The 25,008-nt window shown below is 37.0% G+C and overlaps 1 protein-coding gene across 1 annotated transcript; it reads left to right on the top strand.

Moving 5' to 3' along the window:
- The first annotated feature begins 11,611 nt into the window (after positions 1 to 11,611).
- LOC106129042 (uncharacterized) lies at positions 11,612 to 23,292 on the top strand. The gene is made up of 7 exons (XM_060949319.1): positions 11,612 to 11,736; positions 14,899 to 14,922; positions 15,210 to 15,415; positions 18,046 to 18,175; positions 19,320 to 19,487; positions 21,581 to 21,759; positions 22,433 to 23,292. Exons 1-7 carry the CDS (start codon positions 11,691 to 11,693, stop codon positions 22,541 to 22,543), a joined length of 864 nt encoding a protein of 287 aa, XP_060805302.1. The 5' UTR covers positions 11,612 to 11,690; the 3' UTR covers positions 22,544 to 23,292.
- The last annotated feature ends 1,716 nt before the right edge of the window (positions 23,293 to 25,008 follow it).

Raw genomic sequence — 25,008 nt, 5'->3', positions numbered from 1 at the left:
CACATATATATATAATCACGTCTTTATCCCTTACGGGAGAGATTGAGTTTCGCAAATACTGAAGGTCACGTTCAGCTGTATGGCAATGATGGAAATTAGATTCAAATAGTGACAGGTTGCTAACCCATTGCCTAAAAGAAGGATCTCGTAAAACTTCCTTTAGCCCATTGCCTAAAGGAAGTTTTACGACATTGACACGCAAAAGAGTAAAAAGATTTAAATACACTAAAAAATAAACTCCGTAGTAGTGGCTGCACCCTGATTTCAGTCGAGCTCGGAAGATTGATGGAGAGACGCCGCTGGACAATCTGTCAGCGTCTATATCTCGGGTCTGTTTCGCCTCGGCTCGTCCGACTCCCCAGTCACTACCAACCAGCGCTTGTTTATGATACGTACATATATTCACGTCTATATCCCTTGCGGGGTAGAGCCAACAAGCCTTGATAACAGTGAAAGGCCACGTTCAGCTGCATGGGTTCGTGATGGAATTAAGATTCAAATAGTGACAGGTTGCTTTGGGGTACTTATAATAATAATGTAAAAAAGAAAGTTATAAATATTACTTAACTAGCGACCCGCCCCGGCTTCGCACGGGTGCAAAATTGGGAAAAAATTATACATAAAAACCTTCTTCTTGAATGACTCTACCTGTTACAAAAAACCGCATCAAAATCCGTTGCGTAATTTTAAAGATTTAAGCATACAGACAAACAGACTAAAATAGCGACTTTGTTTTATACTATGTAGTGATATTATGTAGATAAGTAAGTATTTTAAACGCTAAAGAGCGTGTCAAAGAAAATACGCACATTCTCGCAAATTCAAGTAAAAAATAACTCCTGACTACTAACTGATTATCCGTGAAAAAGTTCGGTTAAATTAATTAAAACAGTATAGCTGCTTCCACCCGAAGGAGGTCAGGGTGGTATCTTATCAGATCGTCTGTCCATCCATTGACCATGAACTTTAGAAGGGTACTCGAGTAGAACCTTCTGACTCTGCACTGACCCTGATTGCGTGCGGGCCCGGGGTTCGACTCCCGGCCTTGTCGACTCATCCCCTATTGAGGGTAATTACCGTCCCCTCTCCGCTATTTATAGCGCTGAAAGTGGAGTGACCAAATTTTGCGCGTTTATAAAATACTAGCTGTGCAACTTCGTCCGCGTGGAATAGTTATTTTGGGCATCACTGAAGCCCTCAAAAATTAATAATTTTTCCCCGTTATTTTTTCACATTTTCCATTATCTCTTTGCTTCTTATAGTTGCAGCGTGATGTTATATAGCCTAAAGCCTTCCTAGGTAAATGGTCTATTCAGCGCAAAATTTTCCAATTCGGACCAGTAATTCCAGTAATTAGCGCGTTCAAACAAACAAACTCTTCAGCTTTATAATATTAGTATAGATTCGTATCTACTTTTTCATCTTTCTAGCGTTTATCCTTGCCTCCAAAGCGGAGCCCGGGGTGCGCATTTGTCCATGATCCTGAATTGGGTTACCTAGTATTTATACAGTATTATACAGGAAGCTACTTCCGTCTAACCTCTCCTTTGCAGGGCAACCTAACCATAATCTCTTGGACCATGGTAAAAGGTGCACTATATCAATGCACCTGTTTCCTTAGTCACCTTTTACTACATCAACGGGAAAGAAATGGAGTTGACCTAATCTAAAACCACTTTCGAATATATGTATCTGACAATTCAAATACATTTATCATTGTTTTTATACATAAAACTAGCTTTCCGCCCGCGGCTTCGCCCACGTGTAATTCGGTTATATATAGCGTTTTTTAATGATCTCGTGTATGTTAAAGAGACGACTGAAAGTTGTCATACAAAGTCTTTTTTTTTAAGGATGGGAAATCATCAAATGACCTTTCCCGCTCTGGGTGGAACGGAAGGGAGTGTCAGACTTTTACTGACTAAAACCCACCTCGTTCCTTCAGTTGCCCTTTGCGTTCCGGGGCCACGGTATCTCGTTAGAACTTTCCCGCAGCCCCGGCTCAGTTTATCCCGTTTCCCCCCCTTGGGGGTTGACATTTCAAAAATCCCTTCTTAGTGCTCACTTATGTTACTAAAGGAACCTCTGTTCAAAATCTCAGACTCCTATACCGAGCGGTTTCGGCTGTGCGTTAATAAATCAGTCACCCAATCGCACCCCCTAAATCACGATTGGAGGGTAGTTTGAAAAAACTTATAATGTCAAACATATTTACTTGCCTATGTAAGTGTTCATGCCAAGTTTCAAGTTTATAAACCCAAGGAATAAGATTTTTCATAGAAACGTTTTTACCCCTTTTCCCCCCCTTGGGGGTTGAATTTCCAAAAATCCTTTCTTAGTGCTCCCCTACATATCCCAAGGAACCTACATTCCAAATTTCAGCTGTCTACGACCAGTAGTTTCGACTGTGCGTTGTCTGTCAGTCAGTCACTCAGTAACGGAAGAGTTTTATATATATAGATATACTTTGCGTCAAATTTTACTATATCAGTAACAATAACGATGACCATGTTATAAAAAATTATGTGGTATAACACAAATTAAAGAAACTAATATATTTTTTTTTTAATTAACCTAAATATTATTAAAATCTATGTTTTTTAATTCATACACCGAGGAAGAATGATTTTTTTTCTAAAACTAAAAAATGTAGGTATTTAGAAAGATGTCCATAACTTCATAATGTCATCTGGTTACCCTACTGAAGGCCCTTTTATGTTAATGCTATCAGGCTTCACACTAGGGTTATTCAGCTGATATTCAAATTAGCTGATAAATGTCGGTTATGTACAGTAGCCCACATAAAACTATACCATTTTTGTATCAAATACGTATCGAAATTGGTATTACTTATACAGTTGAGTGTATCTCTATCCACATAAAACAATACCACAAAAAAACCTCACACGAACACACATATGTACACAGAATCCTTCACGAGATCCACTTGCTAAGATCTTAACATGTTCATTTTATCAGCTCCGTATGGATTCCACTCCATCTCTTTAAAAAAAAAGACGACTAAGGGATAGGCTAATAAACTTGAGATCCTACTTTGAGGTGATGGGCTAGCAACCGCTTTCAAGTCATGCAGGTGATCGTGGCCTTTCGGTCTATTCGAAACTGTTGGTTCTGTTTAAGGTATGGTTATGTTTATACATACAATGTATATATGTAGGCATATACGAGTACTTCCGCTTGCTTTTTCTTACCCTCTACGGGGTAGACAGACGGCAAAAGACTGAAAGGCTACGTTTGACTGAATGAAACCATAATTCCGTATTATGTCAACTGATTAAATTACCCACATAATAATAGGTATATTCACGGTCACATTGCTCCAGTTACCCGGTTAATAGTTTGTTCAGTTGTTCAGGTGTTTTGTTTCTCATAAACGTGTGAGTTTTCATTGCCATTCGTTTTTCGTTGTTTTTATTAATAATATAAATAATATACAATTCATACTATTTAATATTAAGTAGAAACATTTGTTTGTATATAAACTCAAAACCTACTAGACCGTTTTTAATGATATTTGTCCTGAGACTGGCTTATCTTAGAAATTCCCATGAGAACTTGCTTATTGAGCTTAAATATCTAAACGTGATGTTGAGATTTGTAGTTTACAAACGTATGTCTTCTAGAATGACATTTTTTTGGACAGAATCAATGCAGTGAATCATCTAGGTACTGCTGCTGATTTAGTCGTCTTAATACAGGGCTATTATATTTAGGTAAGTATTTTCAATTTGTTTAGTTTTTTAACAAATCACACAAATAGGCCAGCCCATAGAATTTCGAATAATAATTCGATTTATATTGGCTTTAATGGCTTCAAAGTTAGTTCGAGACTTGTGATAAGGGATACTATCTCACCTTGTACAATATAACCTCTTTCAAAATATTGGTAATCCCACTACAATGAAAGGTTAGTCCGCGTTAGGTAAACCGGATTTACAATTGGTGTCAAACAGTTAACTCATTCTCCATTCAACCTTGTGAAGCATGAATGGGCTCGGGTTTTCCTACTCGTGAACAAGAAAGGTCCTATTTCGACATTTATTTCGTTGTAAATTACAAAAGAGGATCTGGATTTGTAATATTCTGGCAACACAATTGCTATTACTATACCAACTTAGTACGGGAGTCAATAGATTTGAATATCAACTTTACGTTCGTCGATTTGGATTTTTTTCCTATTTAACACAATTTCCGTGCGGTTCCTGGCACCAATAGAAAAAAGAATAGGACTACACCATCTCTTTCCCATGGATGTCTTAAAAGGCGACTAAGGGATTGGCTTATAAACTTGGGATTCTTCTTTTAGGTGATGGGCTAGCAACCTGTCACTATTTGAATCTCGATTCTATCATTAAGCCAAACAGCTGAACGTGGTATTTCAGTCTTTTCAAGACTTTTGCTCAGTTGTCCCCGCAAGTGATATAGACGTGATGTTATGTATGTATGTTCCATAATAAAAAAATACTGTAAATTATGATAATAATACTATAAAAATAAATTGGAAATTTCGGGAATATTTACGGAAATATTTGCAATATTCCTGTAAAACAATGGGTTAACCATAAATTTCCATAAAAATCATACTGCGATTCACTTATAGATACAACATCTTCGTGTGTGTAAGTGATCAGCACTGGAGTCAGATTTTACAGGTTTTCTCTAAAGGCATATGAACATGGCTTCACGACTGCCATGTAGATACTGATGACAGCTTGCGGTAAAATGACAGAAAATGTGCAATTGACGGTCACACGTCCAGGTTAAAAGTGATGACAGGCTCCTCACTTTTAAATAAGTAATACGTACCTAATAAGTTTTTGATTGTTATTCATACATTACAAGAGCTAACGCGTGGTAGCTCGCTTACTAAAAAAAACTATAAAATATTCCCGTACTTGTCACATCTTTATTTTAGCAATCCCAGGTGCTGAAATCTCAAGAATCTCATTATAATGAGGATGTACTTGTACCTACTTCCTTACGATGCGTCATTACGCATCATTAGGTACATCCTTAAGATGCTGCTAATGCTCAAAATAAAATCCCCCCACACCACCACTCGCACTTGACCTTTTTTTTACAAAAGAAAAGTGTGGTAATAGATACATTATTCATTTGAATGTATTCCAAGTGGGTCGCTTAAAATTCACGTGTTACCTCAGCATTGCGCTTATGACTCAATACCTACTTTATGCAATCATATCCTAATCCTAACCAATACCGTGTGGTTCCTGGCACTTAAGAGTACGACCACTTTTGCCCATGAATGTAGTAAAATGTGACTAAGGGATAATGGGATAGACCGCATTCATCTAATGCCGCTTTTACCACGATCGAATATGGGTTAGGTTCCCCTTCAAAGGTCGCTGAGGTCAGACGGGAATCGCTTCGTTTAAAACATGACATACCCAATCCAGAATTTACAGTCAAGGGCAAATCCCGAACTCCTCTCCAGAGTGATGAGAATGCAACCGGGACTAAAGCCATTAAGAAGCAGAACAGGTTGTTACATGAAGCGACTCCCATCCCACGACCTCCGCAACCTTTGCAGGGGAACCTAGCCCGTATTGAATCGATCATGTTCACATCCGATGTTTAACGGTAGGTATGTGCAGGTTTCCTAATGATGTTTTACCTCACCGTAAGAGCATCGGTCAGTTGTCCCCGCAAGTGATATAGACGTGATGTTATGTATGTATGTTCCATAATAAAAAAATACTGTAAATTATGATAATAATACTATAAAAATAAATTGGAAATTTCGGGAATATTTACGGAAATATTTGCAATATTCCTGTAAAACAATGGGTTAACCATAAATTTCCATAAAAATCATACTGCGATTCACTTATAGATACAACATCTTCGTGTGTGTAAGTGATCAGCACTGGAGTCAGATTTTACAGGTTTTCTCTAAAGGCATATGAACATGGCTTCACGACTGCCATGTAGATACTGATGACAGCTTGCGGTAAAATGACAGAAAATGTGCAATTGACGGTCACACGTCCAGGTTAAAAGTGATGACAGGCTCCTCACTTTTAAATAAGTAATACGTACCTAATAAGTTTTTGATTGTTATTCATACATTACAAGAGCTAACGCGTGGTAGCTCGCTTACTAAAAAAAACTATAAAATATTCCCGTACTTGTCACATCTTTATTTTAGCAATCCCAGGTGCTGAAATCTCAAGAATCTCATTATAATGAGGATGTACTTGTACCTACTTCCTTACGATGCGTCATTACGCATCATTAGGTACATCCTTAAGATGCTGCTAATGCTCAAAATAAAATCCCCCCACACCACCACTCGCACTTGACCTTTTTTTTACAAAAGAAAAGTGTGGTAATAGATACATTATTCATTTGAATGTATTCCAAGTGGGTCGCTTAAAATTCACGTGTTACCTCAGCATTGCGCTTATGACTCAATACCTACTTTATGCAATCATATCCTAATCCTAACCAATACCGTGTGGTTCCTGGCACTTAAGAGTACGACCACTTTTGCCCATGAATGTAGTAAAATGTGACTAAGGGATAATGGGATAGACCGCATTCATCTAATGCCGCTTTTACCACGATCGAATATGGGTTAGGTTCCCCTTCAAAGGTCGCTGAGGTCAGACGGGAATCGCTTCGTTTAAAACATGACATACCCAATCCAGAATTTACAGTCAAGGGCAAATCCCGAACTCCTCTCCAGAGTGATGAGAATGCAACCGGGACTAAAGCCATTAAGAAGCAGAACAGGTTGTTACATGAAGCGACTCCCATCCCACGACCTCCGCAACCTTTGCAGGGGAACCTAGCCCGTATTGAATCGATCATGTTCACATCCGATGTTTAACGGTAGGTATGTGCAGGTTTCCTAATGATGTTTTACCTCACCGTAAGAGCATCGGTCAGTTGTCCCCGCAAGTGATATAGACGTGATGTTATGTATGTATGTTCCATAATAAAAAAATACTGTAAATTATGATAATAATACTATAAAAATAAATTGGAAATTTCGGGAATATTTACGGAAATATTTGCAATATTCCTGTAAAACAATGGGTTAACCATAAATTTCCATAAAAATCATACTGCGATTCACTTATAGATACAACATCTTCGTGTGTGTAAGTGATCAGCACTGGAGTCAGATTTTACAGGTTTTCTCTAAAGGCATATGAACATGGCTTCACGACTGCCATGTAGATACTGATGACAGCTTGCGGTAAAATGACAGAAAATGTGCAATTGACGGTCACACGTCCAGGTTAAAAGTGATGACAGGCTCCTCACTTTTAAATAAGTAATACGTACCTAATAAGTTTTTGATTGTTATTCATACATTACAAGAGCTAACGCGTGGTAGCTCGCTTACTAAAAAAAACTATAAAATATTCCCGTACTTGTCACATCTTTATTTTAGCAATCCCAGGTGCTGAAATCTCAAGAATCTCATTATAATGAGGATGTACTTGTACCTACTTCCTTACGATGCGTCATTACGCATCATTAGGTACATCCTTAAGATGCTGCTAATGCTCAAAATAAAATCCCCCCACACCACCACTCGCACTTGACCTTTTTTTTACAAAAGAAAAGTGTGGTAATAGATACATTATTCATTTGAATGTATTCCAAGTGGGTCGCTTAAAATTCACGTGTTACCTCAGCATTGCGCTTATGACTCAATACCTACTTTATGCAATCATATCCTAATCCTAACCAATACCGTGTGGTTCCTGGCACTTAAGAGTACGACCACTTTTGCCCATGAATGTAGTAAAATGTGACTAAGGGATAATGGGATAGACCGCATTCATCTAATGCCGCTTTTACCATGATCGAATATGGGTTAGGTTCCCCTTCAAAGGTCGCTGAGGTCAAACGGGAATCGCTTTGTGTAAAACCTGACATACCCAATCCAGAATTCACGGTCAAGGGTAACGAACTCCTCTCCAGAGTGATGAGAATGCAACCGGGACTAAAGCCATTAAGAAGAAGAACAGGTTGTTACATGAAGCGACTCCCATCCCACGACCTCCGCAACCATTGCAGGGGAACCTAGCCCGTATTGGATCGATCATGTTCATTCTGTATGTGCAGGTTTCCTTACAATGTCTACGTCACCGTAAGAGCATCGGTTAGTACTGAAATTAATGTAACTACATAACTTCGCAAATAGTCATTGGTACATGGCCAAAGTGGGATTCGAAGCTGTGCCTTTCTGCGCATCATTTTTACCAGGCACCTTACCGATTCAACCACCGACTCTCTTGAGAGAAGACAAAATTGGAGAAGAATTGAGAGAAGAGAAAATAGAAGACAAAGTTTTTACGAAAGAAATTACCTATTTGCATCATATCTCATGGAAATTCAGGAGCTAGCGTTCAATTTGCGTGGTTCCTATTTAAAAGCTTTGTGAAGTGTATTGTTTTACAATTCATAGTTAATATCGCAATATACTTATTTCGTGGGATTAGATCATTTACTATTGATAACGACTGTTTGTTTGGCAAACCACCAACGCCAAATTGAACAAACAATAGTTGTTGTACAATGGCTTCCTGTGTTGGAAATTGTCGGGAACTTGTTATACGTACTAATACTTACGCAGAACAGAGATTTGTTGAGAAACTAACACGACAAGTGGACGGGATCATCGATGACTGTAGTTTGTTCTTACCGAAAGAAAAACATCTATGTACACCGCACAATCAGTCAACTAGGTAGATGATGATCCATGTTCATGACCATGATCTAATTTGATTGAGATCTCCTGTTACAAACCTCTGAAGTATGACAACAGTCGATGGCAATTTGTGCTCTTAGTCATACATGATAATACTAGTTTTCTCAATCTACTTCTTTATGATAACTTTGACCAATTCGAAGGTCCGTGACTGGTCAAACACCGCTTTGACAACGCTTACTCAAAAGGAAAGAAAATTATCGTCAATTTCTTATAAGGCCCTATTTCTACTTCACTTACTTTAGTTTGCAAATAGCTTTTCATTCTCTAAACGGGATAAAGTTCTTTGCACTGTGAGATGATTATTGAAAACATTTTACAAAATGGGCTACGTACAATGCCAAGTTAACGCTAAAACAACGACTACACGGCGCCTGACGGCTTCCAATATTCCAACTGATTTAGTAGTTTTAAGTTTTCTTATTTTGGCAGGCACTGGAATCAATTTGGTGTATGTATAAATCACTCGCGAAACTTGGAATCAATTTAACTAATAGTCTTGAAATGTTTTATATGTTAAAGGTTGGCTGATAATAATATGTTTATCGCACAGCCGAAAGCACTGATTTTGTTCCTTTAAACGGTTCATGAAAATGCACAATACAGAGTAGGTTTACCTACTTAACTAAAGATCTAAGGTGCCTTTGCTACCTACGTAAGGTGATAGCAAAAGCCCTTAGCTTCAAATTTGCCTTTTGTTTAAAGAAATTTCATTATATATATACCTATTAATGAATCTACATACAAAAAAATTGAATTAAAAATGGGAATGCCAATAGACTAGACAAACGTATCTTGAACAAATCGTGGACTGTATGGGAAATGTATTATTTATTTTTAAGAATGGATTACCTCCTTGGTTCTTCAGCGCCAGGTCTTCGAACTTACCGTGAAAACAACGAAGGCGGTAAATGCCTTAACCCTTCAAGTGCAAAGTCATTCTTGTGGATAAACCAGTTCCTCACTGACCTTCCGGTATTGAAATGTAGCTGTACACAAATTACTTGAATCATACTTTTACTTCTTGGATTTTACGGTAGCGAATTTAACCCTATCAATGAAAAATCATAGAAAAAGAGTGATTGTACCTACATCAAATTCAATAGATATTAATAAAAATTTTATATTAAATTTTTTAATTTTTCATTCGTCGTCCGGATACTACGTCCGGCGATAAAAAAATGTTTTTCTTTCTTATGTAGCTTTAATACCATTTAGCAACAAAAATAGTTCAGAGTTAGAGTATATGTAGATATAATTTATCTTGAAAAACTTACGAAAAAGCATTAAGTATACAACAGCTAAACTTTGTTTGTTTGTAATATCTTTGTTCCACAGACATTTACACAGTTACAAGAAATAGTAGGCAGAAAAGAAAAAAATCACTTGCTATGATAGACGTATCCCATGAAGGGATCTATTCCAGTCAACCGGCAACTTTACTGTCGAAATGGAGTCTTAGCAAAAATGGTACAGTAATGGTAATTTTAAAAATCACGGATTACAACCACGTGTAGAAGGTTGGAAAATCTGAGCGAGGAACAGCTATTTGGTAATAAACAAGAAATATTCCACGTGCCACCAGAAACAGCTATTACAAATAATATGTAGGTAGTTAAGAATTTAAAACATACATACACTTTTACATTTATTTAAAAAATAAAACTTCCCTAGATGGCTTTCACTTAGGTACATTCAGTTTAAAATTTTGTAAACGATGCTATGTAGGTATAGACTTTAATTTTTATGACTGTACAGCCTTCGCAGTGAAGCCGGTTTGGATATTTCCTCATCCTCACTTCGTTAAGGAAATCCCCGACATTTTGTACAAATCAATAATCATTAAACTCGTTAACTGTTGTCGTTCACTCTACCTATTCTAAGCTGAATATGGATGGAATGAAAGTTGGAGCAAATTATTAATCGCACATACATATATATAATCACGTCTTTATCTCTTACGAGGTAGCCAGAGTACAGTCTTGAAAAGACTGAATGGCCGCGATTACATGGCTTAATGATGGAATATAAATTTTAATAGTGACAGATCAGCCCATCGCCTGAAAGAAGAATACATACATAAATACATATGGTCACGTCTATATCCCTTGCAGGGTCTTGAAAGAAGAATCCCAAGTTAAAAAGCCTTTCCTTTGATTGACTTTTACAATCTGCACGGGAAAAAAAGCAGCTGGCACACGTTATGTTTTTCCTTTGCTCCAAGGCCAGCATGGAAGCTTGCACAAGTGCTTTTATTCTCGAGTCGCCTTCTACGAATCCGTATGTTTTACGATAGATGGAGAGAAACAGGAATAAGAAAGATCTCCTTGCCACGATCTCCGAGTTCCTTACGTTGGTTCCGGTTATAGCCTTACCTCTCTGGTGAGAAGTCCAATTTTAAGTTAACCATGGGGTTAAAGGGAGAAAACTGGACTTCTCATACCTAACTTACTGAAATACCTGACTTACTGACCTGTAAGTCAGGTATATACACGAAGCGACTCCCGACTTTATCCGCAACCTTTACATGGGAATCTAATTAGTGAATAATCTAAAAGTAAGTAATCAAAAATTCTACTTTAGATGAATGTGCCAACATCCATGGTAACGAGATAGAGTGATCCTATTCTTTTTATTGGTGCCGGGAACCACACGGCACTTGTAACTGTTACTTTAAATTTCACACCAATGCTAATATAACTTTGGGTTTTCGTCCTGGCAAAACTTCAATATGTAACTGGAAAATAAACGGCTAATATATGAGCAAATCCGTGGGCAAAAGCTGTGTATTACGAACAAAAAACATACGAGACCGGACGCCGCCCTAATTCTGTTTATAAGATGGCGTCCGGCCTGAGCCGATGCAGTGTCCATCTGCGGTCCAACTCGGGTAGACCACTGCGGAGTTCAAGGTTCAAACATGAAGGGGTTAATCGTGTTGCTAGCTGCTGTCACTGTTGCATACGGTAAGTGGATAGGAGATTACTTTTTAAAAGTCTAAAGGAAAAAGAAACGAATCTTTCTATTCTGTTAATTTATGTGCGAAAAGACCATTTCTCACCATTGTTCATACATATGGTCACGTCTATATCCCTTGTGGGCTAGACAGAGCCAACAGTCTTGAAAAGACTGATAGGCCACGTTCAGTTATTTGGCTTAATGATAGAATTGAGATTCAAATAGTGACAGGTTACTAGCCCATCGCCTAAAAAAGAATCCCAAGTTTGTAAGCCTATACCTTAGTCGCCTTTTTCGACATTCGTGGGAAAGAGATGGAGTGGTCCAATTCTTTTTTGTATTAGTGCCGGGAACCACACTCCATTGTACATACATACTTATAATCACTTCCCCACCCCTTACGGGCCATTGAGATTGAAATAGTGAACCATTATGTGTAACAAAAGTACTCTAAGGGCTATATCATTAGTACTCTATGCAAAAATTCGTGGAGATTAGATCAGTGGTTTTGATGCGAAAGATGGACAAACAAACACACTTTCACATTTCTTATATTATTATGGATATTTACCTTTTCCTCTTCGTGGAATACAATCCATGAATGAAAAACGCAACTCAAGAGAAACGCCAAAAATCCTTACATGTAGATCTGTTAAATCCTAAGATGTAGATCTGTTATCTGAAATTTGCGTGGAGGAATATCCAGCCACTGACATCTATATAGATATATTGGTCACACTCCCTGTAAATAAATATATACGGGACAAATCACACAGATTGAGTTAGCCTCGAAGTAAGAAATTTGTGTTACGAGATACTAACTCAACTATACAACATTTTACAATAAATACTTATATAGACAAACATTAGATACAGACCAATCAGAGAAAATTCGTTTCCTATCATGCCCTGGGTGGGATTCGAAACCTCTACTTATTCCCTTTACATTCTGATTTCACCCAGCAAATTGCTTCAAAGTGTCGTCGAAAGCGTCGCTAAACACAATTTTTTTTATAACTTGGTACTCACTTTATTGTGAGACAATTAAGCAAATTTCCAGCGGTTTGTCTTTTTGTCTGACACTACACAACCCTTTCAAGAACAACATATATGTATGTATATACATAACATTATTCACATGCATACAGTACATAACTACATAATAATACACATTACATTCACATCATTTCCTTTACTGGGTAAGACAAATAATAGTAACAAGACTTAAAGGCCACATTCAGCTGGATGTCTTATTAATAAAATTGAATTCAACATCAGGTATGCGAGGTTATCAAACCATCGCCCAAAATAATCGCAATTTTGTTGATACCACACCAACATTATACACGAGTTAGTTTATTCTCTGTGTAGCCAGGGTCCAGTTTATAGTAAGTATAAACAAGTTGTACTAAGGTACATTGCAAGTCTTTAACCCCTAGAGCTCAAGGTCATATTTGTTGACAAACCAGTTTCATCCATACAATACATTGTAAAAAAATCAAAGTGTCTTTCATAAAATTCAGAATAATATAAATAAAAATATAATCTCGTCTTTATCTGTTACGGGACAGACATAAAACTCGATGGCAACATTCAGCTGAATGCTAATACGATTTCTATGTTGTTTTTAGTAAAATTATAATGGAAGCTTTTTTATTAAATCCATGTTAATTAATGTTTAACGGTTGATGTTTAACAAGAACGTTGTGATTTCAATTTTTACATACATACGTACATATAGTTACGTCTATATCCCTTGCCGGGTAGACAGAGCCAACAGTCTTAAAAGAAACTGATAGGCTCCGTTCAGCTTTTTGACTTGATGATAGAATTGAGATTTAAATAGTTACAGGTTGCTAGCCCATCGCCTAAAAGAAGAATCCCAAGTTTATAAGCCTATCACTTATTCAATTTTTATAGTGGTAAAATATAAATTTTATTAATAACTAGCTGTGCCCGCGACTTCCTTCGCGTGAAATAGTTATTTTGGTCATCATTGAAGCCCTCAAGCTTGCATAATTTTCCCCGTTTTTTTTCACATTTTCCATTATTTCTTCGCTCCTAATAGTTAGCGTATTGTTATATAGCCTAAAGCCTTCCTCGATAAATAGTCTATTCAACACAAAAAGAATTTTTAATTCGAACCAGTAGTTTACCGCGTTCAAACAAACAAACAAACTCTTCAGCTTTTTAATATTAGTATAGATGAATTAAATCGAGAACAGAAATCTGAATAAGTATTCTGAATGCTGCCGGCGTACAAAAGCGCAGTCTTTTTTTAAAAAAAGACAGAAATCTCAAATATAATATGTATTAGATTAACATGAATTAAAAATTATAATCTCTAATTTAATTTATTACTACAGTATAAAGTGAATAGGTATATTTAACATAGATATCAAAATAAGGAAAATTACACTATATCTCGTGCTAAATTAATGTTTACGAAGATTGTCCGCTGTGTGTTTGAATACTAATTTTTATTATTTTTTTAACAAAACACATATGTACTGGTATATCAGGTTTTGAGACGAAAACGATCTACCTGTGAAAAACAAAATCTCTTTTTTTCACCTTCCCATTGACCTTAAATCTTTTGAAGGTGCAACTCGTATTATTATTATTCACTAAACAATTTTTTAAATTAACAATTCGGTTAGCTAGAACATGAGGCGGATAGATTTCTCATCCAAGTATATAATATAAATCCTCCTGACATTTTCTTTAAGTACAGCTTTACCTTAGATTGCCAATGAACTAAACAACTATTACAATTAAAACAACAAAGAAAGCTTTGAAGTCGAAAGAATCATCAAAGGTCGTAATTTTTTTTATCGTCGAATATTTAGTAAACTGTAATAGAAGATAAGTTATATTTACAACGTTTCTTCAATTCAAGAAAATACCTACATGACATGTTGATAGCGTTTTCGAGTTTATGTCTCTGTGACAATTTTATAGGGCCTTATTTAGAATACCTACTCATAAGATTTACCTGTTGGGTGAATGGAGTGCTGGTTTTAACAATTTTCCTGTTCAAAATATCTCACGATAAAGCCAAGCCAAAGTTTATTTTCGAAGTCTAGTCTATTTCAATAGTAAATTTCAATAGATACTATATATTTTATACATAAATACCTACAATAATAATATTTTTCTTAATTTTTCAGGTGTGAAATATAATGGACTACGAGGTAAGCTGTCTAAAATTTATAATTTCTTACCATTTATGACAAAGCTTAGACACTAACCGTCTTCTTTAGTTAAATTAATTTAAATTTATGTTAGTTGCACAAAATCTTTCATGTGTAAAGTTGTATTTACTTATTTACATTTGTAACATTTTTACAAAGATGTTACAGTTAACTGCCGAAAACATTAATACTTTTTTATTTTGATTGAACAGGGAGCCATGCATGTTTTTCTGTTGTTGACTGTACACCGTACCTACATTGAAAAAAAAAACAATAATCATTTCCAGTGAAATACGGGTGGTCCGATGCCTTAGTTGATAAGGAATACTTCTTCACGCTCCCTCGCACCATCAGCGACGCTGAGGGCCAAGGCTGGAAGCGCACGGAGCGGCCGCCTAATGCGCTACCAGAACTGAGGATGTACTGTCCTCAGGGAAGAGGCGTCTGTCCTCTGTATGACACAGCTGGATTCGTGTCTGGACTACAAATAGCTGTAAGTAACCCTTGATAAAAGTTAATGTGGACTACTGCCCCGACTCTACCACAGAATCTAAAGGTACTAAACACAGAATCCGTAATCAGAACCGAAAACTTAATACTGAATAGGTACTTATAGCTAACCTACCTACCAAAATCGCTCTCATCCTGGAGTTGTTTTTAAGCACTTTACTTCAGAACCCGCTAGAAAGTAAGAAAAGATTTTTCGAAGACTTTTGGCAAGCAACTAAGTGATAAATACCAATACATATGTATGTATGTGAGCAATTAAGGACGTCCTGGTAAAGGGTCAGGTCAAAAGTACCCGAAACCGCCAAGCTTGCATGAAGAGAGTTATGAATGTGGATGAAGCGAAGGAAGTATGCAGAGATCGTTGCAAGTGGAAAGAGTTAGTCTCTGCCTACCCCTTCGGGAAAGAGGCGTGATTTTATGTAGGTATGTATGTGAGTACGCCCCCATCCACACGATGAGAGCTCCATGTGAGAGATAATCATAAATCTTTATCAAACTACATCAGCCTTAAATGCTAAGTCACCATAATTCGACTAAATTAAAAGAATATACCTATCTACCTAACTTAATAGGGTAAAAGTCAATCAAGGCTTCCTAAAATTGGAATTTATACTTGAATCTCAATTCCACCGAGTGGAATGTGAGCTTTCAGTATTTTCGAGACTGTTCGCTTTCTAAAGACGTGATATATCGTATGTAGATAAAAAATGGATCCAGCATCTGATTCTATGCTATATATGTACGTTTGTGTTCTGGGTCATTGTTGTCGTTCTGTCCCTGCGTGTAGTATCATCACGGCGTTTATCTAATTTATTTGAATCAAGATCAGCGATAGGGTCGTGGACCGAGGTCTTCGCTGTGATGTCATCTCTGGAACAATCTGTCATATATTTATTTATTCTTTATTGCAACATTTACATTTTGTAATGTAAAGTACGATAGACGGACTTAATGCTACTATTATCTAACTGTCTACCATTGGGTTAAGCAAAGAACCTTTGTGTGAGTGAATAACCAATGCATAATTAACATACTTACTATTTGTCATGCTATATATATCCTAAAATCCGTTCAGGAGTTCCAGATATTAAGAGATTAGAAATTTCTTCCAGTAGGCCCACGACAGAAAATGCCATAACCTACCTATTATAAAGGTTGGGTAGTCAACCCCAATATACTGTTTAATATACTCAATGTACACATTATTCTTTGTGCCTTATTTTGTATAGGTACTGATTAATAATTGCGCGATTTCTCTTTAGGAAAGTGATACTTATATATAATGGTGCAAGTTACAATATTTTAAAATAGACCGTTTTTAAAAAAAATATACTAGTAATATCAATTGACATGCAAACTCAGGGGAAATTGCAGCTGTATGATTTATGTCAGACATGCTATATCTATATTGAACGTCTTGTAATAACTTAATGTCTTAATATTCAGGAAATGTAAGATCCTGACATCTTGATAGCAGTTAACATATAGGATAGGATATAATTTATGTATACGACAGCGGTAGCAGTAGCTAGTATTGACTCATATATTCCATACAATAAGTACTTACTTACTTTCAAGTAGTAAAGTACATAGAATACTTTTTCTTCTTTGGTACGTATCATACGTGATTTATCTTCAAAGATTTTATATGTTCATCATCATAAGAATGAGCTAGCCCCAAAATAAGTTTTAGATTCTAAAAAGGTTTCACGCCTTGTTTGTCGCACTGCAGGCCAATTCTGCTATATGTTAACCGAAACAGTTCGGATGCGTTTCAGCTTGGTTACAGTTGCGTTTATATTGTCAAACGGTATTCCAGTAACTTTACGTTGAAACGCAAATGAAACGGAAGCGGTTGGTTATAGAACCGCTAAAGGAAGGCTAACGGTGTTGCAACTCAAAACTCTTGTTTTTGCTTCCGAACCAATTCTGTGATAATATTCTGTACAGTATCCCACCCACATCTCACCACCACCCATGGTTCTACAAACCTTCGGGTTATCATCGCCGAATCATGAGAGGAGTGCGCTGCTGTCGCATTTGCTTGCTTCTTATAACGCACCTTTTCTTTCAGCTTCTCCCTACAAAATCTCTTTGGAACCAACATCCTGTAAAATATTTTTGTTTTAATGTCGAGAGGACGTATAAAAGCAGGTTGACTAAGCAAATATACAAGAGATATATGGTGGATAGGAAAGTTGGAGGGGGAATTCGTAGACGAACGTATAGGTACCTTGATCAAATCGGAGACTTTCTGGCTAAATGTCAGGTCGTGTGGTTCCCGGCACCAATACGAAAAAAGAATAGGACCACTCCATCTCTTTCCCATGATGTTGTAAAAGGCGACTAAGGGATAGGCTTACAAACTTGTGATTCTTTTTTAGGCGATGGGCTAGCAACCTGTCACTATTTGAATCTCAATTCCTATCATTAAGCTGAAAGTAGCCATTCAGTCTTTTCAAGACTATTGGCTCTGTCTACCCCGCAAGGGATATAGACGTGACCATATGTATGTATGTCAGGTCAAGAGTACCAGAAACTGACGAGTTGTGTGAACCCGAGACGAGACGAAAGAGGTGTGATTTTTATTTAAGTATGTATATTTTGTTTCAGTTGCCAGTGGACGACTTCGAGTCCCTAGCTATCAAGCCGGAGAAGAAGTTTGTGAAGTGGCGCGCCCCCGCCTCGGAGGGCGAGCCTTCAAGGGATTACTGGACCCTCACGCAGTTCTACGTGTCAGAAGGTAAATTTCCCTTTGATTGGCCTTCAAAGAAAGAAAAAGCAGGGAAATAAACCCTACTACCATATACACTCCAGTCTACGATATTAACTATAGAAGGAATGCTTTTATTCCCCGTGCCGCTGATGCTCTCAATAAGGTCGTAGACGATCCCGAGTTAGACCTTTTTAACAGCACTATAGTCAGATTTAAGAAAGTCTTATTGAATAAGTGGTCTAATAAAGTTCCCTAACATATATTGATTACATATTTTTCGACTGTTTGTGTCGTTGCATGTGGCTCTCTTATGTTGTATGCATGGTTATTGTTAAAACAGGTATATACATATAGTTCCTTTTTTGTTGTTTTGACTTGTATTACTTTACTACTGTTTTTGGTAAGCAAGTTTTTATATTTTTTATTTTTAGATATCAATTTGCGAAAACCTTGAAAATGTGTTCCCAGATATTTGTTTGCACCCTTCCTAGTAAGATATGATGAACTGTTGGTTTTCCTATTAAAATAAAATAAAATAAAATAATGGACAATGAGGGATTTAAGTCTACAAGGCACCATTTTCTGCTTGATTTTTTTTAACACAAACATACATATAGTCACGCCTACAACCCTTGTGGGGTAGACAGAACCAACAGTCTCGAAAAGACTGAAAGGCCACGTTCAGCACTATGGCTATATAATGGAATTGAGATTCAAATAGTTACAGGTTGCCTAGCATATCGCCTATAAGAGGTATCCCAAGTTTATAAGCCTATTCCTAAGTCGCCTTTTACGACATCTACGGGAACGATATGGAGTGGTTCTATTCTTAAGCGCTGGAAACCACACGACAATTCCTTCAAAGCATTTGGTTATTAAACCAAGACATTTTTTTGCTTTATTAGGTTTATCTTTAGACCTAAGAAAGGAAACAATGTCTATCCCGAATTGCTCATCATACTATATGCAGTCAAAAAGGCCTTATTTCAAGTGCAATCCGTTATCTAAGTGGCCATATACCAAGTCAAATTTAAGATTGGATCATCGACACATGGAACAAATTAAAATAAACTGATGCCTTTTTTTGACAAATGAATTTTTACCTAGGTTTTTAAAACTAAAGTACCTTGTCAAAAAAACTTACATACTTCATCTCTTTATTCCTCACCAGAATCGCTGAAAGCCGGAGCTGGCCCTCAGATAGAGAACGGTGAAACCTTGCAAGATGGCGGCGTGTGGGTCACCGGCCTGGACGGAAGGCTGCTGAGGATACCCATCGACGAAGATGACATAGCTTCCAAGACGCTGTACAAGAAGCAGAACTGTGTCCCTAATATGGGTAAGCATACATACATTACATTCTATCTGCCAAAGGCTCAAAGTAAGGACCCTTACTTTTATCGTATAGGTATAGGTATATTACTTTATTATTTTTATTTGTGTTTTTGTTGTGTCTAATTACGTTGTGTTCAACACTGTTGTTACGTCAATATCCCTTACCGGATAGACAGAGCATTGGCTCTTGCCATTTGCCTCTGCCTTTGCCTTGCCTCTCGTTGCCATTCAGTCTTTTCGGAACCCAATGGTTCCGAAAAGACTGAATGGCAACGTTCAGCTGCTCGGCTTAATGATGGAATTGAGATCCAAATAGTGATAGGTTGCTAGAAAATGGATATGAGAGAAAGGAAATTGTTTATTTAGTACACACGGCTCAGGAGATACGTGGACGACCAATCAAGGCGAGGTGGAACAAAGACGGCTATCTACTGCTGAGTCCACCGTACATATTCATTATCCTGGCTGACATAAGACATAAGTCATGCGTGGCTTATATGTCACGCCCGATTATTTTCATCGCGCGAAAAACTATCACTGTGTATCGCTTTTTATTATGAGGTGAAACAGAAAGCGATAGTTACTGCGCGATAAAAACGGCGTCGCGCGTGCCATGCTGGTTGCGTTGCGTCCTCGCCTCTCAGGAAAGAAGCGTTGATAAGATTGAACTCCACAATCTTTTTTCCCTTACTCTAAAAGCATCTGTTACAAACTGTTCCTCACTTTTTTTGCTTACAAGAACAATTTAAAGAAAACGAATTCGAAAGATAAAATTCTATCTAAAGACTTTTAAGAATATGCTTTGCTAAGTTCACCTTCCTCTAAGAGCCAGTTTAGTAGCCTCGGCATGATGTAGAATAGATAGGTACTCGTATTCTATCTCTTTACCTTTTCTGCAGTTTAGAATTGTAAATTGACGTCCGGTGAAAATGTTGCTGTGTAATAGATTGTTCAGTAGTTGTAGTAGATATAATTATACTTGTTATGTTTACATCATTTAGCGATACCTTGAATCCTATTTTAAAAATAAATCTAATTTCTATTTAATTGTTCGTGTGTCCATGATTGCCAAATTGTTTGTTATCACGATTGCCGGGTGCCAACAAACTGCTACGTTATCAAATCGGATACAAGATTCACAATCGTTATCTAGTCAATATATCATTTGTAACACGATATAAGTTGACGTAATTAGAAAATATAGATAATGAAGTAAGATTAACTATAAGTAAGTAAGTACATTCAAACGAATCAATTTAATCTATTTACAGATTATTTGTACTTAATGTATTTATCTTTAACGAATACCTACGGAAATAACGCTTAATTACAATAATATGGTTATTAACATAAACAAGAGAAGACTTATCCCAATAAGGCAAATCTACCGAATTTTAATAATTTGCGACTTTGTTTTTAAGATTACCTAAGCATACAAGACATTAGACATAGGATCACTTATTACGATCATACCTACAGAAGCAAAGCTGGTATTAAGATACTAAAATAATATTATGAACATACTAAAATAAAATTATTTCTCTACTGAACTATGTCTGCCAAATTAAGTTCGAAACTTTTTACGAAAAACCTTTTAATTTGCGTCCCCACGAATATTTCGGGAAATCCTCTCTTGGTGTACCCATGGACCACATAAAGAATGCCTTAGATCACGTCTCTAAACCCAGCGTTTTGGCCTGTGGGTTGATATGTCAGTCAACCAGTCAGTCAGTATTGTCCTGTTTTATGACCAACATATAAAATAAATAAATATATACGGGACATGTTACACAGATTGAGAGCCTCGAATAAGTTCTAGACTTGTGTTACGAGATACTAACTCAACGATACTATAATAAATACTTACATATATAGATAAACATCCAAGACCCAGGCCAATCAGAAAAAGTTCTTTCTCATCATGCCCTGGCAGGGATTCGAACCCAGGACCTCCGGTATTACAGACAGGCGTAGGTACTACCGCTGCGCCACAGAGGCCGTCAATATATTTAGAACAAGATTTAAAAAAAAAATAGTTCTTTAATCTAAGGAATATTTTTAAAAAATTCGAATCCACTAATCTTTGGTCACATCCAGGTACGCACTACTACTATAACATGACGAAGCAGATGAAATGCGAGGACCTGCTGCCTTGGTTCGCGCTGGTGGATGACGGAGAGCTGATCGGCACTGGCTTCATGATGGTGGGGAAGCTGGCCACGCAGAAACAGAGGCACTGGTTCGAGATACCACCTTCCCCGAAACAAGTGCCTGAGGTAAGGATTTTGAGCTAAGTGACGCTGGCCAAGAAACGAAAAGAAGGATCTAAACCTTTACATAATAATAACTGTAACTGTGATATAAACCATGTTTCTTGAGAAAGAAAACAAACTGACGGATAAGGATATGGTAACTTTCTTTTATTTCGAAAACTACCGTTTTTCGGTGTGTTTTTGTACAGTCAACGTTCAACAAAATCGAAAAAATTATCCGTCTTGGGTACACTTGTATTGATTTGCATGTACTTAAGTTTTTAACGAGATCAGTAGGAGGGCGAGCTAACTATACGTTTCGCTGTTAAGTGGTAATTTTACGCACGGTACTATAAAAGACTTAAATTTTAGAACTGTCTTTCCAAAAATTCCTAAATATCGCTTCTCAAAATACATACATATGGTCACGTCTATATCCCTTGCGGGGTAGACAGAGCCAACAGTCTTGAAAAGACTGAATGGCCACGTTCAGCTATTTGGCCTAATGATAGAATTGAGATTCAAATAGTGACAGGTTGCTAGCCCATCGCCTAAAAAAGAATCCCAAGTTGGTAAGCCTATCCCTTAGTCGCCTTTTACGACATCCATGGGAAAGAGATGGAGTGGTCCTATTCTTTTTTGTATTGGTGCCGGGAACCACACGGCACCTCTCTCAAAATATTTTTTTTATTTCCAGATCGTGATCCCGTACGCTCCGGATTGCTTCCGCGATTGGGCGGAATCCTACGGCATAGTGTCGCTTCACATCTACTACATCGACAACCCCTGGACCATCCGATGCCAGTAGGTGTGAATACTCCAGCACGATGCACGTTTGTGTCACATCATGGATAAATAACTTACCTACCTGGAAAATTTAAAAAAAAAATATGAGAATAAAAATTACTAGGAGTGACATTTTTCTTTTCATCTTTTTCCAATTACACCAATTACAAAGAGACAGATTATTTCCGTTCCCCTCTGTCTAGAGATGGAGCGGTTCGGAAAATTTTCCTTGTAATTTTTCCCCTTTGGACCATAGGCACCTATTTCAATGAATGTTTTTCCACGTGGGTAAAGTTACATACACCTTAAGGATATATTCATAAGTTTGTATTCTGCTAAGCACGTTTACGCACGTTCTTTTCTTTTGCACTTTGTTCTACTATTAGCTGTCAAATTAAGAGCTGTGACCTTTTATTTGAATTCATTTGAACTTATTCTGTGATTTTCAATATACTTTACAACAAAACAATTCCCTATTAACTTCTTTATGGTCAATTAATAAACTTTTTTTATTTACTTTGCCTATCAATACGAATTATTTTTAATAACTTAAGTACTTAATACTTGATTCTATCACGGTTATTTGTTAAATAAGCAGGACCATTTTGGGTATTAAGTACTTATCTACGTAAGAACTACTACTGATTAAAGTATTTTCGCATTATACTTAATTACGTTACTTTGATAAACATTTTGCTTGTTTTTCATTCACAATTTACTTACGTAGGTACTTTATGTGTAATAGATGATTAAAAATCAATTAACAAATTATTATCTAACTTTTATTTGCACGGAGCCTTCACGAAGCACGTGATTTTATTCATTCATTGCACCTGTACTCATAATAAGTAAGTGATTGCACTAAGCACGTTAAAAAAGGACGACACTTTATTTTAATTCATTCATATAGTCACGTCTATAACCCTTGCGGGATAGACAGAGCCAACAGTCTTGAAGAGACTGATAGGCCACGTTCAGCTGTTTGGCTTTATGATAGAATTGAGATTCGAATGGTGACAGGTTGCTAGCCCATCTCCTAAAACAAGAATCCCAAGTTCCATAGCATATCCCTTAGTCGCCTCTTACCACATCCATGGGAAATGTGATGGAGTAGTCCTATTCTTTTTTTATATTGGTGCCGGGAACCACACGGCGCTTTTTTTTTAATACTCTTCTTTTAAATACAAGGTAATAATGTATGAGGTAAAAAATATCGTTATTAAATTCTATTCTCTCTCTTAAAAATCCTCTCCAGTACTTACCTACACTTTCCAAGCAATGCTAATTTTGCATTCTATACCTTCAGCCAATCTAGTAGAGCGTCGGTGTTCGAATGGGTACGGTGCCTGGTTAAAATGTCATACGCATAAAGGCACAGGTTCGAATCCCACCTCGGCCACATTGGTTCATACCAATACCTATTTTCGAAGTTATGTACATCAGTTTGAATACTAACCAATGCTCGTACGGTAAGGGAAAATATCGTGAGGAAACCTGCACATTCAGGAAACTTGATGTGTAACCATGACCAATCCAATACGGGTTAGATTCTCCTGCAAAGGTTGCGGAAATCAGATAGGAGTCGCTTCGTGTATAAACCTGACTCACCCAATCTAGAAGGTATCCATGATCAAAAGTATATAATAGTGATACCCCAGGCTCCTCTCTAAATTGGTGAGGATGTACCTGGGACTAAAGCCAAAAGAATGTAGCCTTCAGTCAATTTACCTATGACTTACCTATAGGTAGATTTTTTGAATCCCCTTACCCCAAAGCTTAGCGGCAAAAGGTGAGACTGCGCGCACGCAAAGCTGAGAAATAGATTATTGAAACATTAAAGATGTAAAAAATGATTTATCATTCTACCGCCATCACGCTTATCGGATGACGTTAGCCCAAAAATTAAACCTGGGAAATCCAAATCAGTACTTTGTAAAATTATCAAGCAGAAATATAACTGGTAAAACTAATAATTAGGTGTGTAAGTATAAAGGGTTTTTTGTGTTTGATTTTCTATTTCAAGTTTTAGGCTTACTAATAAAATCTTTAGACTGACTGTTGAAGTCTTTAGACTACGGAAATTGTTAAGCCTACATACCTACTTAGAGGTGATATCATAATTTTTTCACATCTCCAAAAGACACAAATTAACTTATAGGAGGGAGATATTTACTTGGCTTTAGAAAAATTTGACAATACAAGTTTAAATAATAGGTATGTACTTACACACCGGTTCAACGAAGACCTACAAACGTTGACATCAAAATTTCATGGCTCTGGAATGTAGCTGCTTTGCTTTGCGCCAATGATCAACGTTTACCTATGTAGAAAAGAAGGAATATAATTGAAATAAAAATTATGTAATAATAACTAGTAAAGTTGTACTTAAATACTTTTATTTGATACATACATGTACCTACGTTGTCACGTCAGGGGATATATCTGCGGGGTAGACAGGGCCAGCAGTCTCGAAAAGACTGCTGGCGC

The sequence above is a fragment of the Amyelois transitella genome, chromosome 18, assembly GCF_032362555.1.
Source record: "Amyelois transitella isolate CPQ chromosome 18, ilAmyTran1.1, whole genome shotgun sequence".
NCBI lineage: Eukaryota > Metazoa > Arthropoda > Insecta > Lepidoptera > Pyralidae > Amyelois > Amyelois transitella.
Note: the sequence above shows the minus strand (reverse complement) of the source record. Positions and strands in the feature narration are given on the sequence as shown.

Excerpts from the sequence above, each read along its gene's own strand:
- LOC106129042 (XM_060949319.1), top strand. The coding sequence starts at position 11,691 with ATGAAGGGGTTAATCGTGTTGCTAGCTGCTGTCACTGTTGCATACG. Across the intron at positions 14,923-15,209 it reads GAAATATAATGGACTACGAG|TGAAATACGGGTGGTCCGAT; the intron begins GTAAGCTGTCTA and ends AATCATTTCCAG. Across the intron at positions 18,176-19,319 it reads GCAGTTCTACGTGTCAGAAG|AATCGCTGAAAGCCGGAGCT; the intron begins GTAAATTTCCCT and ends ATTCCTCACCAG.